The 18,952-nt window shown below is 46.5% G+C and overlaps 1 protein-coding gene across 1 annotated transcript in view; it reads right to left on the bottom strand.

Annotated features, from left to right (window-relative positions):
* EGLN3 (egl-9 family hypoxia inducible factor 3) overlaps positions 1-17,649 on the bottom strand; it is a 28,313-nt gene extending 10,664 nt beyond the window's left edge. Inside the window, exon 1 of the mRNA XM_064423990.1 lies at positions 16,952-17,649. Within this exon, the coding sequence (XP_064280060.1) occupies positions 16,952-17,308 (357 nt within the window). The 5' untranslated portion in view covers positions 17,309-17,649. The remainder of the gene's footprint in view (positions 1-16,951) is intronic.
* Positions 17,650-18,952: the final 1,303 nt, after the last annotated feature.

Here is an 18,952-nt window from a genome sequence, read left to right as displayed (position 1 = left end):
GCCTCGCTGACCAACAGCACCTCGTTTTGAAGTCGATGTACAACACAAAATTATGGTGGCCTTAAGTCTCTCTTCGGAGAGTAGACATTACTCCAAGATTACTGAACTGCCTAAAAATCAATCCAATATTACTGCTGTTTTTAATGTCACAAACAAAAAGCTACTGAACAGCAGACTGAAGGGCAAATCCTGAAAGGGATTTAGGTGCTTTATTTACTATGGAAATCTAGGCAAAAGGCCAGAGTTTCTCCTGGCCTCCCCCACATAATATGTTCTCTTAGAACATGTGCTTTGTCTCCAACATAAATGCATAATTTATTTATTTACAGTGTGCACCTTTGCAACTGCAACACTCCATCCCTGGAGATTAAGTGGAACAATTCCCACAGAATCCTAAAGCATGGGCCACACTATAGCTTAACTTTCAGAAAAGCAAAGAGAAAAATTTTTCTAGTAGCAGCAGCAGAAGAAGAAAAGCAGAAGTGAAATATCCTTTTTCCTGGCACAGCAAGTATTTGAATGAAACCTTAAACAATGAAGGGAAATCATTGTGGTCCTCCTAGAGACTGTTGAAATGATATCGAGCTTTATCAGAGCAATGGCTGGATCAGCTCCAGAGCAGATCAAGCTGGCCTCAGCAGGGATTCCAGCTGTTAGCAGTACTTTTGGATTCATTTAAAGCAAACAAGAAACAGGAGATGCGTGACCCAGACTTAATTTAGCTAATTTGTGAGCACTGGTATCTGCCAGGTTAGTGCACAGTCCAGCTACAAAAGCCAGAGGCTCAATAACAATAATCAAACCACTTACCAGGTGTGCACGTGAAGTGTTAGTAAGAAATGTTTCCTACACTTTTGGCTATTGTGTCCAGAAGAGCACACTCCATTTTTGGAAGCAACTCCTCTCTTCATTAACAATCTCCAAACCTAAACTAATTAAACTTACTATAGCAGGCAGTAATGAGCAGGAATGTACCTAACCTTTTCTTTTTCAATAAAATCTACTACAATGGCTGTTGGTTGGCTTAACTTCCCAGTGTAAGCACTCATAAAATTTCTGCAACACTCCCCTTTGCTAAGGTAAAAAAAGAAGAGTTTGCCTTACACAACATATCTGATATCCAGATGCATGCCTTTGGAGTCACGCTTACACACCACCATATGAAGACCAATGCTCTGGTAGTCTAGTCAACAGTCATAAATTAAACCCTACAAAACTTGGAAAATGAAAAGCAAATCATCAAAACTAAAGCTTCTGCCCTGTTACTTTCAGGGATGTTAGCTTTCCCAAGAGGGTGCAAATCAACCATAAGTTAAACAAGCAGCAATTACCAGCTTTAGTAAGACCCAGGAATCGTCAGTAAATCCCACACTGCACAGAAGCTTGCAAGAATAAGTTATCTATCATTCAGTCTAAGTATTACACTCAAGTCAGCCAGAGAAATCTGCAAGTCAAACTGCAAGACACTAGCAAAGTTTGAAGGCAGATAAAAAACAACTGTTCCAGTGAGAGGATTTTTCCCTGCCTCCCAGTGCTTCTAGCAAGCAGAAAAACAAATTCTCTTAGCTGATGGCCAGGATCATGCTGTGAGACATGATTTACAAAATAAGCATGCTAGAGAAGCCTGATACTTGGAACAGAATATTTCAGAAAACATCTCAGATAGAAGATATTTGTAAGTAGAAACAAATAGTGCTTAATAGGAAGCAGTGGTGACACGAGGTCAGAAGGTCCCAAATTTCAGCCCACTATGTGGTTCCCAGTTCTGAACTTGAGTGCAAACAAAAATCACTTTTGACCAGTCCTCTAGGGTATTAGGACTAGCAGGATTCACTTGATTGTTTTAGGTTTGAATGTATATTGTGCTTACTCTGATTCTAGTTCATAGATGTGCACAGTCTTTACATCCAGAAAGGGAAAAGCACCCAGCATGCTCTACATTAAAAGAACATGAGAAGTCTGACATTTCATGATCAAAGGCAAGAGATTCTCAGTTGAGGCTTGACTGACACACAAACACTATGGGGTATTTCTAAGGTAATTTCTTATTGCACACAATTGTTTTCTGCTGCATAGCTTAAAATTGTTAAGTATAAAATATTCATGAACATTATTAAATATTAGTTTGTTTGAATTTATGAAAGTTAAAATAGTCAACTACTATACTGAAGCATGAACTGGGAACATTAGTCTAACTTAATACTCTACAGAGATGGGAAGGAAAGGATGGGAAAAAATTATGTTGAAACAGCAACAAATCAGAGACATTACCTTAGTGTCTGTTGTAAAGCAAACCACCAGTTCCAAGACAGAGTAAAATTCTGCTCACTTCAGTCAAGCAACACATGAAATGGGCTTCAGTGGCAGTACTGCATGAGAAACTGATCCCCCATTTCCTCACCGTAACTTGGTTACCAGTCTTCAATCAAAGATTACTTGTAACTGTGTAAAAAAATCCTGTTCCCATGGATAGCACTTCCACCACGTGGTCTGGTACTTGCTTCTCCTTGCTTGCATGCAAGCCTGATCATTAGATTCAGATCTTCCAGGAGCTGAAACCTCATCTCTCCTTTCTTATTTTTTTAGTCTTTTGCATGCAGCACAACTTGCTTATTGCTTGCAGGTACATAAAAGGACTTTTTAAAAGGATTTTTTTGAGGAGCAACCTGAGGGTGGGAAGTGTGGGAAAGACTATTCTCTCATCTGCAGGAAGAAGATGCTAAGACACTGGTTTATTTTTGCTTACCAACCAAAAGACTTTTATTAGTTGATAATATTCTGATTACTGTACAATGGAAAACTGCTTATTAAATTTCTTTTAAGAAGTAAGGAAGGAAAAAAAGAGCTACCCATGAAGTGCTGTTCACGGATTACCTCCATGCCACACAGCTGTTGATGATTGGCATGTTATCTAGTTGTAGCTCAAGGAGCCTCTAATAAGCTTTCAAATCTTATGGAAGATATCTAAGGAAGTCAGATCACAGATTGAAGCTGCTTTAAAAAGGAGCTCCCTGTTAAATGAATCTGTGATGGGGTTAAGAAGCTTTCCTACTGATTGGCAATAAAATTTAGTTTTTTGTAGCCTATGAATATGAAGGACTGTTTCAGCCTGTGACTACTTTTTTTTCTTTTTTTTCTTAACAGAACACACACTTAGAAATAAATCTGGGTGCCCTTCAAGTTCAAGCTGGCTGCCAGAGCAGTGCCAGTGTGAAATGGGAAGGCAAGAAACAGCCGTGCCTCATGTGGGCAGCAGCCATCTGCGAGTGTCAAGAAAGCAGGGAGCATTTAGGGACCAGCCCTGGGGACAGCAGTGAACTCTGCTGAGCAGTTCCCATTGCTGCATACTTCCTGGGATCCTACAGGATCCTAAAGTCAAGGGACAATTCAGAAGCTCTGAAAGGATCTGACCATGGAAGAAGTTCTCCAGGTTTCCAAGGGTACGAGAGTTCAAGGCATTCATCTACCACTGTATACTGTCTACATTGTTCACATTTTTTAAATAAGCCAAGGAAAATAACACTGCTTTAAGTCCACCACCCAAATTCTGTGTATTCAGCCTCTGGTCACAGCAAGGAGAAAACAGAATACTGAAAGTGAAGGATCACAACTGTCCTTGCAATGAGCATCTTTGCATGTTGTAGTAATTAAAAGAATTAACTTCCTTTCTTGTATGCTTAATTAATCTACGTAAGTCTGTGTGCACGTCACTTAACACTTTTCTCCAGTACTTCAAGTGCTTCTCTCGTCTTCTGCAAAGGCAGAATCAGACAAGACTTTTACTTTACATCCTCCTCTGACCTAAGACTCCGCTTTGGTCTGTGATGCTGCTGGGTGGCTGTGCCTCGCACGCACGCAGCGGCAGCGCCGCTCCAGCAGCGATCAGCGTGCGGCGAGGGGCGGGCGTACCGTCATGGCAGGACCCGAAATTTAAACGGCTATTGCCAGTGAATTAGTTCAGTCAAGGATATTCAGATTAAGTCTCCAATTAGCAGCTGTAAACATGCGCAGTGCATCGATGTATCAATAAAGGCTGCTCAGTTTAGAGAGACCGCCCGCCCTGCGCCTCGCAGCCTGGCTCGGGGCCAGCGGGATGATGGCTTAACGACAGTGCTACGTGCGGAGCGTGCGGCCATCGGCGATCGAATGCAAACTCCGCTCCAGAGTGCACTTCAGACACTGCGGAGGGGAGAGGGGAAACCCACACACGCAGCGAGCACACACGGCGCTTCTCGGCTCTCGTTCTTACTGGGCTGTCCCTCCCTCCTGTGCTGCAAACACAGGCACAGAGGCTTATCTCCCACACTTTAAAAAAAACTGCTGTCTAATTACATTTAGGATTATTTTTGCCTTTTGCTGAAACCCTCTTTCATCACCCAGAAAACTCTTTCAGTCCTCTCCTCTCCCCAAAGAACCAAACCTGGCCAAGCTGCACTAATGAGAAAGCATCCCAAGCAATTGATGCAGATGGAGAAAGCATCCCCTGTAATGAGCCCTGGGGGACATCGTGACAAGCACCACCCCCGCAGAAAGGCAAATTCATAAATAAGTGCAAGCTCATTAAGGAAATCTGTAAGGACCGTCCCTGTATGTTCAGTTTCTCAGCAGGGAATAAAAGCCTGGTAACCAGCACACACATCCTCTGAGGAACATTCCTCATCTGTGGGGTAGAAAAATCTCACAGTTCCTGAAATATTCCAGCCTTTCATTCTTCATCAGCAAGTCAGACCTTTTCAGTTCTGCTACTAGTCACCCAAAGGATTATACCACGGGTTTTTTTGTTTGCCACATTTAAATAACTGCATATTTTGATATTCTTGTGGTTGCACTAATAAAGGTCAGGAAAGACAGCCACAACATAGGCAAACTTTTGCTGCTCTTGGAGCTGCCTGAGCTGCCAACATCCTTTTCTTATTATTACCCGTTTATTTTTAGCCTGTGGGCCCGGGGCAAGTGAGCAACAGAGCCCACAACACTTTTATCAGCTCACATTTGGTATGCAGCACTTCAAACACTTCCCAAGAGCTCATCAGGGGCAGCCCTGGACATCCTGGCAGGCAGAGGTGATGAGCCACCACCTTGAAACATGTGTGCCAAGGGGACAGGAGGCCCCAGCTGCCAAGAACAATCCTTTTTTGAGGCCACCACCCAGGATGCCTCTTGTGACCCTGCATGGTCCCGCCACACCAGAGGCAGCACCACATTGGGGGAGATGTTTTCCTTTGCCCCCTCTGGCTCAGTGAAAAACACCCTTCACTGCCAGAGAGGAATGCAGGGTTCAGAAAAGCACCACCATGCTTGGCAGGTACCCCAAATATGCCTCAAGGGTCCTCGCTGTCAGAGACATCTGGGCTCCTGAGGCTGCTAAGACATCACTGTGCTGCATAAACAGAGAGATCAATGTTCTTAAGTGCTTGTTATCACAGCAATAAAACCAAATTAATGCTAATTGATGAGACCAGTTATCTCCCATGTTAATTTTTGAAGGAAGCCGTCTCACTACCCACACATCTTTTGCTAACCCATACCTTTACAGAGGACTTGCCTAGATAACTGTATCCTGCATAAGATTTGAATGAATAATTAAGTGTAAAACCCATTAAAATTATCTATAACAAATTACCATCAGAAAGAATTTCTACTATGGTTCAATAATGTGTAGTCTTTACCTCTAAGGCTTTGCATGCACATAAAGTTGTACTGCTCTGTCTACACGTGCACTTTACAACAGTGTAATCTCTCAGTTAAAGTGGATAGATGTGTTCGGTGACACACCATCCTTCCGTGCAGGAAGAGAAAAAAGATATTCAGATTCAAGGGAAATTTGTAATAATAAAACTGTACACCTGTTCTAAAGCTAGGCAATAAAATGTATTGGTAAAAAAAAAAATCTTAAGTGTTTTAGTGCCTTCCCTCTCCACCACGTACACAGCTGGTACTTGCACCACTAAGGACAGACACTTGGCAACTCTGAGCAAAGCAAGCATGCACAGACAGACAGGCACACACCACAAACTGACTGCCAGCCTCACACCTGTGTGCCTCAAAGAAAGTCACAAAAGATCTCATCCCCTGAACAAGGAAGACAGCTCCTTAACCCAGACATGGACAACATTAGATTCTGGATTTGAACACGGGCTGCTGAATTCCCTCTTCCCTTTGTCCACTGGTCAAGTGTCTCCCATGGATTTATGCTGCCACCACCTGACAGAAGAGACCAACCTAAAGGCCAGCTGTGTTGTGGCCGCTGACACGGGCTTTGACTCTCCTGCTGGGGCAGTGGCCCTGTGCAGGGACACATGCATGCCTGACAGGTTGCAGCCTGCTCACACCTGATGCTCTGCTTTGCTGCAGTCCCCACTTTTCAGAACCTTACCCAGTCATTCCCACCACAACTCACTGAAGCAGCTCCCCTTAAGAGATTTCTCAGTTCAGGACTGAGTCTTAGAGCAATAATGTTCTATGGCATCAAAGGTAGTTTTTGCAGGAAGCACTGCAACTGTTGAGCAAGGGAGGCAGTCTCTCTGGTATGACTTCAGGATGTTTCCTGAGGATGCAGAAAGGCTGGAGTGTTCTTTCTGGCTCACTTCCCTCCTTCTTCCTCTTCCTCTCCATAATCTTTCTTCTGGCAGCCAATGTGACAAGAGCAGTATGTACTCAGAGCCACCACAGGGGAAGCCAAGGTTGAGCCAAGCTGGAGGCTGGACAGAGGCTGCTCTCCCAGGGTGCCAGCTGCTTGGGCAGCCAGAGGAAGCAGCCCTCATCCCTGTCTCTTCCCTGGGATGGAGATGAGAGATAGTGGCTGCATAGGCATGACAGGCTGTGGTAAGAGCAGGGGTAAGAAACCACCTGGTGGGGGTCCTGCAGCTGGCTTTGCTAGAGATATGGGGTACAAATGCATCTCTGAGGTGGGAAGCACAGAGGGGGAAGGCAGGACAGATACTTGACGGGGAGGCAGAGCTATAGTGTTACACATGCCCTTTTCAGTGCAGGGGTCAAGTAGGTACACTATGTCTGCCCGTAGCTCTGGTCAGCATTGGCACAGCTAGTGCCTCTTCTAACTGCAGCCAAAACACTGTACTAATACAGCTTTTTACTAGCAGCAGTAGCTTCTACAGATGGTAAGTAGTGAAACATGCTTTTAACCAAGTGCCAGCAACAAAAAAAAAACCTTGTTTCAGTTTTTCAGTTGCAGACATCCAAGCATATAGAAATAAACAAAAAAATCACATCAACTACATTTTTACTCTTGCCAAGAAATTATCAGTGCAAATATGAGACTGCACTGAGCCTTTACATCACCACTTAAACATCAAGTTATGTACTCAAATATCTTGGTAAAATGCACAACTTTGAGACTTCAGTGTTTGACCATCATGAAATGCTAAATTACACCAAATTTGGCAATGAGGACCAGAATTCACAAATCCTCTCACTGCTCCTTCATGAGGAGGAAGTCTGTAAAACAGTTAACCAGGCAGTGACCCTTCCTGTTGGCCTGCTTCAGAGACATACAGCAAGTGCTCCACACAGCAGATGACAGAGGGTGAGTTAACTTACTTAGGTGGAAACATTGGTGAATATTGTCAAGACAGAGTTATGAATACATTCTGGGGGACTCTCTCCTGTTTGTGCACATCTACTTATGTGACATGGTTTTTATGTCCTAACAGCAGGACATGTTATAGCATTTATGGTGAATCTTCTCCTTTTTCCACTTTTCAAACCACTTCTACCAGATTTCCTGGGGGAAATCAGAAGGGGAGGGTGCAGTTACACATACAGCCTTCAGCAGCAAGCACAACACCCTAGCACTGTTAACAACCCAGGCACAGGTAAGTTAAGGACTAATTGACACTTCCCCCTCCCACCACTTCTTTAATATCTTCTCTCTCAATTTCTCCTGATTCTACTCTACTTTTTCTACCCACATGGTCCAGTGAGGGGCTATGCTAGAAGCTTTCTTCACTCCCTGGAGTTCCAAGGCAGTCAGGAAACTCCATGCCAATCTCCACCACCACAAAGCCCAGTGTTCTTACACCCCAGGTTTTTCCCATTCCATACGGCATTCCTCGCCACACACTGCCTATCTCTTTGCATGCATTACTGGAATAAGTGCTACTGTTAATAGTATTAAAACAAGTTTGCCATAAGACAGTCAGTTGCAAATGCCAGATAAAAATCATAACTACTATCTATTTCATCAAGTAAGGCTTCTTGCTGCCTCCCAGGAGACCACATAAAATATGACCTGCATTTCAAATGTAAGAAAAGAAATTATACAAACACCAGGGATGGCACAAGATACACATCATTTCCTGAAGTCTTCTAAACATATCCTAGCATAGTCTAAGCCAAGCACCAGAATATGTGCTTGAAGTCCCACTGATCTAAAAGTGCATTTAAGAAAAAGTAGTTAAGTGAATTGCTGAACTGGAGCCAAAATTTTAAAAACACTTGTCTTATCACTTTGTATAAAAAATTACAGTGCAAGAACACATAAGCAATGATTAATTATATTATGACTTACAGACAGGAAAAATGCAGACATATATCTTGTTTGGATTTTCAGGTCCAGAAAGACAGTACAAAAAACAGACTATTTATTTTGATCAAAGGATTCACATGAACTAGATGGACACAAGACTCAAAATGGGTATCTTTTTTGGCTACAAAGCAGGATACAATTTCCTGATGTTTGGCAAAAGACATGGCTACTCTGCCATTTCCAACTGCGAAGCTTTGGACAAACTGTGCTCTTTCCAGTCAGTGCAGATAGAGTGCTATGCTGTACTCCTGCCATTTAGACTACTCATTTTTATCTGGGTGGCTAAATATGAACATTTAGTAAGCCTCCATGGAACCACTATGGTCAGCAAAAAATCTTTGATTACTTTATTTGTTAAAAATCAGAGCAACAAGTAGGTTATTTAATCAACTGCTTTCTACTAAGCGCTTTGCATGTTGGCACTAAGTTTATTCACCTACTAATCTTATCAAAGCACAATGCAAAGAGAAAAATGGCTGTTGGGGAAAAAGCTCCTTTCTGTCACTGAGAGATACTAGATGCACATGTGTGAGTGATGGAGGGGAAACAGAGCTAACAGCTCTCTCCAAATCATTCACAGGAATGATCACGAGTGGTGTGCTGATGGGACGACGTGCCTGTGAATAGTTTAAACAGTAGGAGATAGATGATTTACTTGGCATGAGCCTCTTTCATGATCTTACTTCACCTCACTGACTGAACTGAGAGACCTTCTTGCTTTTCTGGCCAACTCTGTAACATCTTTTCAAAGCAATAAAAAATCTAAACCAAATTGTTATGTAGCGTTATGCACCAGTCAAAGTCTTCTGTCAAGCCCCATCAAGTTCTGTAGCACTGCATCAGCTATTCACCCTGGAGCCCACCACAGCAGCCATCAGCCATAGGCACAGGTACCAGAAGCAGTTTCCAAAACACTTCCCAAGAGCTCCTCTACTAATAAACCTTAGCTTTTCACAGAAGCTTAGGGAGACGTGTTGTTGGCAGCTTTCTATCAATGTTGTTTCAGTCTTCAGCATTGTGACAGAAGGATTACAGCCATGACAAATCCGAGCCAGGGCTTTAAATTCCCTCAAGCTGGTATACACACATCCTCCTTCACAGAGGTAAAACTAGTAACACTTACTCCTAGGCTTTCCTTCCTAACCTCCTCATTCTCTCAAGCCATCCACTGCAAGATGGGTGAGTGCTATGGGACCTGCTAGTACCAAGGGACCACTCGCCCCTGGCCTGCTACACAATGGGAAAACACAATCCAATTGCAAGAGGAGCAGAAAAAAGTGAATACCTCAAAGAAACAAAAAAGAAGAAAGTACCTTGTCTTAGTAAGAGTAATCTTGAAACATTCGGTAAAAGTATTGATCTCTTCTAAGTGTATTGAGTTGGTTCAGGAAACATCAAAAAATTCATCTAATTAAAAATGCATGCATGCTTGGATCATTGTGGTTCTATCTCTTCCTTCTCTCATCCCTTCCACACACAAATGGAAAGTATTGCAGTACTGTTCCACCACCACCTCAGGAAAAAAAAAAAAAATCTGTGCAATATGGAAGAGGATACTTTCATGTAATAAATCAGAAATTTCTCAGGAAGCAACATGCATGATGCTTCTCAGGAAGCAACATGCTTGCATGTAATACAGCATGCATTACATGTAAGCATGTAATGCATGCTGTATTACATTGAGCCACCATCCAGATAAATTTGCAAGTCTGAGAAAGAAGAGTTTACTGTGAAACCAAATAAAGGCATTGGGATTAACACAGCTGGAATCTTTAATGCAAGCAACAGGCCACTTTCACTGCATACCTCCTGTACTGCATCAGTGTTATAAGAATCAATGTCCATTTTAACATATACTGCTATGAGCAATGAACTGTATGAAATGGACTGAATTATTCATTAACAATTACCTTGGGAAAAAGCACACAAATATTAATAGCAAGGATCATTAGGAAGAAATTCTTCGCAGAAAGGGTGATTAGATATTGGAATGGGCTGCCCAGGGAGGTGGTGGAGTCACTGTCCCTGGAGGTGATTGGATGTGGCACTGAGTGCCATGGTCTAGTTGACATGGTGGTGTTCAGTCACAGCATGGACTCAATGATCTCAGAGGTCTTTTCCAAACTATTGATTCTGTGATTCCATGGCCAGCTCTCCTCCCTCCCAGGATGCAAGCTCAGCAGGACAGGGCACTGAACTCTGAATCTTGTCATTTCCCCAGTGGCTTTCCCAAGGATACTGCACCTTGTGATGCCTCACACATCCCTGTGGGTACAAAGGACAAACACTCCCCATACACAGAGGCCTTAATGCCACCTGTATTACAGTCACACCAGCATTCAGTGAGCAATGGGTCCTCACATAAAAGGAAACTGAGTGGCACATACTTGTTTAGAGCTTGCAAGTGATCAAGCTTTGGCCAGCACACCTGTAAGGGAACCTCTGCAAGTCCCTGGCATTAAGAGCTGACATGGTAACAGCAAGAATTGCTACCAGAGCAGGCACAGCAATGAATAAGTTACTGCAGAAAATGCATTACCAATATATGAGAGATTGTGGAAAATTTCACTGCTTTGCCACTACTGTGTAATACCAGTCTAGCAAGACACACTGGACTGTAAAAACTACAGACAACAAAAAAAAATTGCCCTGATCCACAAACACATGCACAAACTCAGGATAAACAGACCATTCATATCTTTACATTGCCTGAGAGCACTGATATTTCCCTTCACTTATAGGATTAATCACATTCTGCCTTTCTCTGGGACCATGGCTGTAAAGCACGTGGACAGGGTCCTGGCACAGTGTGATAAAGGTCACTGGGTGGATACAGACTTCTCTGGCAAGAGGGGGAAAGAAGGACCAAGAGAAGCTACCTGGCAGCCAAAGGCTCTGGTGTAGGCAGAAGGCAGTGAAGGCAGCAGGTTTTTGCCACTGCCTACCATGAAATAAGTTTGCCAGTGAACTACTGGTTCAGGCTTTTAAGAGTGATGAATCTTAAACTTCAGGTTTTTAAGAGTGATGATACATAACAGCTACTGAATTCAAGCTGCTTGCAACTTCAACACCTGAGTATTAACTCCAACACCATTCCCTAGAGGCTTCCCATGCTTCTGAACCCACTTACAGATATGTGCATCACTGTCTGTAAAATATTGATCCATTTCTCCAATACCCTTTCCCTGCTGAAAGAAGAATTTATCTGACAGATTTTCCAAGTGCCTCTTTCAGAGAAGTAGTTCTTTTGAAAGTTTCAAAAGTCATTGAGAATAATTTGATGAAGAACAAAAATAAGTGTTAATATGCCCAAGTTCATACTCATTTGATTGTCAAGTAAAAATTATACATTCCTGTGTATAATTAACCAGGCTAACTAATCTTGCTTGACAAACACAGATATAAACATCAGCTCTGACACTGAGCCAAAGCCACCACACTAGGATCTGTGCCAATGCTGAATTCTTCAGTCTCATATCATAAAATTACTTGTCTGTTGTATTTACAGTTCCAGTGGCTCTGGACTCTGCCGGCAGCTGGCCAGAAGAACAGATTTGAACTTGTGCATTATGGCAGAACATGTGCATTTGATTAGAAGAAAGAAATTATGCATATTTCTTCTGGATGGTGGTATTCATTAGACCTCCCATTGAAAACTAATTGTAAGGCATGTTGCTACCCAAGTATCAAAAACATTTTGTAACATACAATGTATCTCAAGGGGCAGTACCGCTTTCCAGCCTACTATAGCTAGAGTTTTCTGTTATCTCGCTCTTCAAATCAGTACCTCAAGTCAGAAAATCCAGCATTTCACTGTGTTTTAATTGCAAAGGATAGAGTTTGAATGTTATAGAACAGCACTTTTCTTTCTTCATATACAAATGCAAAAATACCTTACCTCCTTACCTGAGATATGAGGGACTTTGTAAAACTAGTGCTGTGACATCTCATCCATTTCTTCAATCCTCAGGAACAGAAATATTGGAAACAACCTGCTAGGCTGATCATATTTCAAAACATACCTAGGAACACCCCATCATATGATAGGCAGAAGAACCCACTCTGGTTTCCAGCAAACACTCACTAGCTATGAACTGCTACCACAAAAGACCTACTTCTCCTGTGACCACTAGAGAGGGTCCACCACGTTGGGATGAGCATGGCAGTGTTATGACAACAAGCACAGGAAGCAAGTTTTTGAGAAGGTTCACATCCCATAGGGACATCTAAATTAACTAGTCTCACATTGAGAACACTTTTTTTTTTAACTTCAGGCCATACACTTGGCACTGAATGTGAACAGTTCTGTTCTGAGCTGAAAACATCAGTCACAGGCTTCCTTCAACACAGAGCAGCTCTTAAGATTATGAATTCTTGCTTTATTTTCAGACCAGCAGAACTCACTGGCGTCCAGCAGGTGCAAGATGGGCTCAAGGTCGCCAGTGGCAGCCCTGACATGGATTTCAGCCCTTGGTGGTACCCAAGAGGGTATCTGTGACTCAGAGCAGGACGTGCTGCTCTCACGGCGAGGTGCAGAGTCCACTCAGCCACACCAGTTCAAAGTACCTTCCACCCCTCGCCGTGAGGACCAGCGCAGCGCTGGCAGCACGTCAAGCGCTGACTCAGCTGAGGGAGCCCAGGGCAGCAGGCACCCATGGCATTGCTCTGGGACCCTGCCCAGCCACAGGCAGAGCTGCCCTTCTCCAGCAGAGGCAATACCACAACCTCTCAGCAGCAGATGAATTACACAGACACTCCACTGCAAACAGAACTTTAACATTTCCATACACCAGCCAACCAGCCTGGTTCCTGCCATACTCTGTCCCTGACTCCTCAATCAGAGACTCCCAAGTTCCCCCAGGCTCTGCAGAGTCTCTTAAAAAAAAAATAAAACACACAAAACTCCAAAGACACACCACCCACCACCAAAACATTTCTCAAGTCTTGAAGGAGTAATTTAGAGTACAGTGTTTTTCTACAGGGCACCCCCTCAAGCCCCTGCAAATGCCAGTTAACCTCAAGAAGGAACCTCAGGACCTGGGGAGTCAGAAGCTGCAGCACATCACCCTTTCACCTGCAGTCCCTGGAGCATCACCTGATCCAGAGGGCACTCTGGGTGACTGGCCTCACAGACCTAGCTGCAGCTTTGCCTCTGACCTGAAATACCCACTAGCTTTTTTCCACCAAGTAAAACTCCAGCAGAGTACTGACAGGTCCTCAAAAACAGAGTGACTTCTGTCCTCAGGCCAGAACATCCCTCTGCACAAGGACATCAATCTACTCACTCTGAGGAGAAGATTGATCTTGGGTCAATTATGCCTCAGTGACATTCTTAACCATTTACCTACTAGAAAAGGGGAACCACTGTATATTATATTACTAGAAAATGGAGACTAGTTGATGAGAACACAAAAGCCAACAAGAAGTGCATTGTGTCCATCAACCTTTAACCATGTTTTGATCATTTAACCAGCCAGTATTTTAAAATACAACTTACACCAAAGATAGATTTGTATCATTGGTCTGCAAAGATGAAAGGGGTTACATTTCATGATCAGCCCTCAAACATCAACCAGTAGCTCCTATGAATATCCAACACCCTTGAAAATTTTACTTCTGTTCATTCCCTTCAATGCAATCTTAACTGTCTTAAAATGCTCATGAAATTAATTTGGAAACAGCACAATCCTAACTGACTTGTTTTTCTCATTTAGCTGAAAGGAAAATTTCCTTTATTGGACAAAAGTTGTTCAGGACTTATGTTTGTGTAGCTACAAAAGTATGAAGCATTTCACACTAAACTGACATAATCTGACATAAGTTCATTTACAAGGGAAATCTCTCGCCTTCTTCCGACACTCAGGCTGAAGACTAAAGTCATACTACTTATTAAAAGTATAAACCTTTAAATAAAGATGGGCTGATATGACATAAGTATATTTTCATGACAAATTGAGTTAACATGTACCTAAAGGCTTATATTTTAAACAAATTGTTCTGAATTCTTAGTTCTGAGTAATATCTACATCCCAAACAATAAATTACAACAGCACATGTCCCGCAAAGATGTTCTGGTCCAGTTGCCCATGAACACCCCAGATCCTCACAAATGTTAAGCTGTGAAAGTTTTGTGGGCATTCATTTACTTGTATAATCCACCATAAAATAAAAATACGCTGAATTTAAATTTGGGATTTGTGTGTATGCACTCATAAGACTTCACATGATAAGCAGAATGAGAAGGTTTTATGGTGGACAAGAAATGTCTTAAACTGACGTGGGAACCTGCATGCACTGTAGTAATCAGTTGTTAGTCACAGGAATAATCTTCCTGCTGAAGGCATCCCACATCTCAGTTACAGACAGCAGCTGTTATTCCAAGGCCTCACATACCCATGGTACTTCTTATTATAACAAGGGGATTGGTTACTATTAACATCTGATGAAAATTTCTCTGCATTTGGTTTTACAAATAATATTGAAATATTGAGTCCCTTTCAGTCCTGGACTGTTGTGCAGCACTTCCATGCTGTGCTGTTTGGAGTCTGACAACTTCCACATTAAAGCACAAGAGCCAGAAGTCTTTCTTCATTGTAAATAGCTTGCTGACTATTTATAAAACAAGTTATGTTCTTTTTTATTACTATTTGTACAAGTATGCCTTCAAAAAAATTAACACTCTTTTAAAATCATCTCTACAGCCCAAAGTCACTGCCCAAAAGACCCTTCTTCCCAGCCAGTGCCAACAGCCTTCATTCATCCAGATGATTTGTTTTACAAATACCTTGTAAAAGACTGGACAGGCTCCTTTCACTCCAACTTTCAAGTAACCCCGCTCAATTTCCACCCCTACACACGCCCCCTTAGCCAGAAATGCACTTTCAGTAGTAAACAGGTAAACAGAAATCACCCAGGGAAAGGATGGGAATGATCTTAAAGGTGTGCCAAGGCAGGATGGTTATTTATGCCTCCTAAGACAAGGCTCTCAACAGGAATAAGTCAAATCCAATCTACCCACATTTTAAAACACACCTACCCAAGCTTTAATTGATTGGTTGAATTGATGATCAGTAATTCAATGGAGCTAAGCATAAGGAACCTTTATTATTCCCACTACTGTGTGTAAATGTGTGGGGGTGCATGTGCAGGTTTCAGTGTGCTCCCAAGCAACTGGTAAACATCACTGTACTTTTTTCTTCATTTCTCAGGGGAGAATCACAGTACCACTCACACATACCCTTAGTCCAGTGCAAGTTAGGATCAAGAGCAAAGCCTAATTTCTTCCTATTGTCATTTTTTTAAAGTTTCATTGTTTTTGATTCTCACATATCTCTAAAAGCAGTGGACCTTTTGAAAATGTACTGTGTCAAGTCAGAAATAAAAAATAAGGATGTTTTCAGCATTCAGGACAACAAAGTAAACTTAGTTCAAAGCTAGTTCACTTTGCTATAGCAAAACAGACAAGGAAAGAAAACACAAGTTATCCCACGCTAATGTCATTACAAGTGGAAGTAAACTTAATTGGGAAAGAAACTAATAATACAAGTGTCCCCTCCATTTCTGAGAAAGCCTATGAAAAAAAAAAAACTTCTCTCTCTAAAACAAAAGTTTGCTGTGCTCAAACGAAACATCCAGTATTCTGTGCATACCCAACGCAGTAGCGACTACATCTTTAGCTGAAGAACGGCACAAGATCTGTAACCGCGAAACTATTCAGGATAACACACGGGAGAAAACATCCAAACAATCGGATCAGAGCCGGGTGCGTTCGCAGGGAGAGGGTGGAGATCTTGCTCCCCCGCGAAACGTAGTCCAGGTTAGACGTTTTAGGTAGGGTACGCCGCGCGCGGGTCCACGCTGTCCGCGCCGGGGTGAGCGCAGCCAGGAGCGGGGCGCAGCCGGGAGCGGGGCGCAGCCGGGAGCGGGGCGCAGCCAGGAGCGGGGCGCAGCCAGGAGCGGGGCGCAGCCGGCTCCAGCCCCGCCGCGGGAAGCGAGGAGCCGCCGGCAGCCCCGGGGCGGCTGCCAAGGGACGGCCGCTGTCACACAGGTGAAAAGGCGAGGGACCGGACGGGCTCCGGCAGCCGAAAAGCCCGGCGAAAACGCAGCAAGGGGAGCCCGAGGAGCCGCCCCGGAGCGCCGCGGGCACCGGCGGGGCGAGGGACCCGCAGGGGGCGGCCCCGCTTCCAGCGGGACCCCCGCGCCCGGCGGCAAGGGCTGGAGAGCGGCTGCCGGCACGGAGCCCCAGCCGGGGCGGTGCTGCGGGACACGGGCACAGGCTCCCGCCGACAGCGCAGCCCCTGGAAAGTTTCGGGCAGGTGCCACGGGCAGCGGCGAGGCGGGTCGGGCCGGCGGGGAGCCGGTGCCGGCGGGCGGCCGGGAGGTCGGGGCCCCACGGACCCTTACCTTGGATCGCTCTTTCACGTAGTACTTGCCGAGCCGGGTCCCGCAGTACATCACCAGCCGGTCTATCAGCGTGAGGAGAAAGTTGATGGCCTCGCAGCCCTCCTCCGTGCCTCCGATCCACTTGATCTGGTCGCCGCGGAGGTGCCGCTTGGCGACGCCGCGGCTGGGGCCGGCCAGCTGCCCGTCGGCCAGTTCCCCGTCGCGGTGCATCCGCTTCACCCGCTCCAGCACGCAGTCCCCCACCACCTCCCCCAAGAAGTTGTCCAGGTAGCAGAAGCCGATGTCGTGCAAGCAGGGCACGACGTACTCCAGGGCGATTCTCTCCAGGTCCAGCCTCATGACGTGCCCCAGCGGCATGGCGCGGCGCGGACGCTGCTCTGCCCGCGCTGGGAGGCGATGCCCGTGGGGCCGCCGTGCGCTCCAGGCCGGGCCGGGCAGGGGCTCCGCCGCGGCGCGAGGCCAGGCCAGGCGAGGCGAGGCAAAACTTTCGCCGCCGCGGGCTCGGCTACGCACCGCGGCCCGGCGCTGCGGGAGCGGCGGTGCTGCCGAAGCCCCGCGCAGCTGCTACTGCCGCTGGCGCCCCGGCGGAGTGCGGGAGCGCCCCGGGGCGTGCGGGAAGGGCGCGGGCAGCCCCCGCCCGCGGCGAGGAGGGCGCAGCCGGCCCCGCGCTGATTAACACGCCGGCTACGTGCGGGATGTGTGCTCGCGCCGCCGCACGTGGGAGGGGCCGCCCGGCGCGGCGCGATCGCCCCGCCCCCTCCCCGCCCGCGGCGGCCCGAGCGGCCAATCGCGTGCGGCGGGGCGGGGCCGGCCCGCGGGGAACGCGCGGCCAGGGCTCCCGCACGTGCGCGGGGGGCGTGGCCCGCGGTCCCGCGCGCCCCCGGAGGGGCGTGGGCAGCGCCATTGGGGAATTCTGCCCGGCATGGCAGCTGCGACCCCCGCGCCGCGCCCTGCCCTGCCCTGCCCTGCCCTGCCCTGCCCTGCCCGCTCCGGAGCTCTTGGAATAGTCCGAGTGAAGTTTTCCAATGCCCCGCCGGGACTCTCCGGCCGCCTCTTACCTGCGCCTACCGCAGCGGCACTTTCAGCACCAGACGGAACTGCTGCATTAAGATACAGATACAGTTTTTCTGGGCGAGGAGGGCACCTTTTACAAAAAGCAAAACAGCACTTCCCTGAATTATTTATCCCAAAGGACCCGCCAGGTTGCTTTGCTCTGGCAGCAGGAAACACCTCCCGGACCGTCGGCGGCTTCGTGCTACGACGGGACAGCTACGGTCAAACCATGACAAAATTTGTTCCAAACCAAAACTCGCCCTTCCCCCGCGTGCCCCTTGCCGGTAACACCGTCCCTGCACCGGCCCCGCGGTCGCTGCTGGGTCTGTCCCGACGAGCAGCATGCTGTCACGTAAAGTGCTTCCTGAGAAGCGAACAGCAGACAACCGCTCCGCTCATGCCGGGATTGGCTAAACAAACAAGAGAAGCCTCCACAGAAACCAAAACCGAAGCAAAGTCACGTTGCGGAGAGCCGCTGGCTGCCGGCAAGCCGGGCGGGACAGGGCGGCCGTGCCGGGTCCGGGAAGCACCGCGGCCACCGAGCGCTGTCCGTGCGCCGAGCGCATCCTCCCGCTCGCGGCTCCTGCGCTGTGCGGGCACACACAGACACAGACACACTGACACAGACACACGGACACACGCGCACCCCTCCGCACCCCTCGGTGGCAGCGCGGGCCGAGCTCCGGCCGGCAGCCGCGGGACGCGGTCCGTGTGTGCGCCTGGCCGTGCGGGACGAGCCCGCCGAGCCCGCTCAGCGCCCGGCACGGCACGGCACGGCACGGCACGGGACTGACATGGCTCCGGCGGGAACCCGGCGCGTTTCACCCCCAAAAAAGGCAAAATTTGTGCCGGTTCTTTTCTTCCCCTTCACGTCGCGAATCCTGACGGGATTACAAGCAGTCCGTGCTGCTGATGCTGCTCGAGCTGCAAACTCCAGGCCCCGGCATA

The sequence above is a fragment of the Passer domesticus genome, chromosome 6 (genome assembly GCF_036417665.1).
Source record: "Passer domesticus isolate bPasDom1 chromosome 6, bPasDom1.hap1, whole genome shotgun sequence".
NCBI lineage: Eukaryota > Metazoa > Chordata > Aves > Passeriformes > Passeridae > Passer > Passer domesticus.
This window is presented reverse-complemented; position numbering and strand designations above follow the sequence as displayed.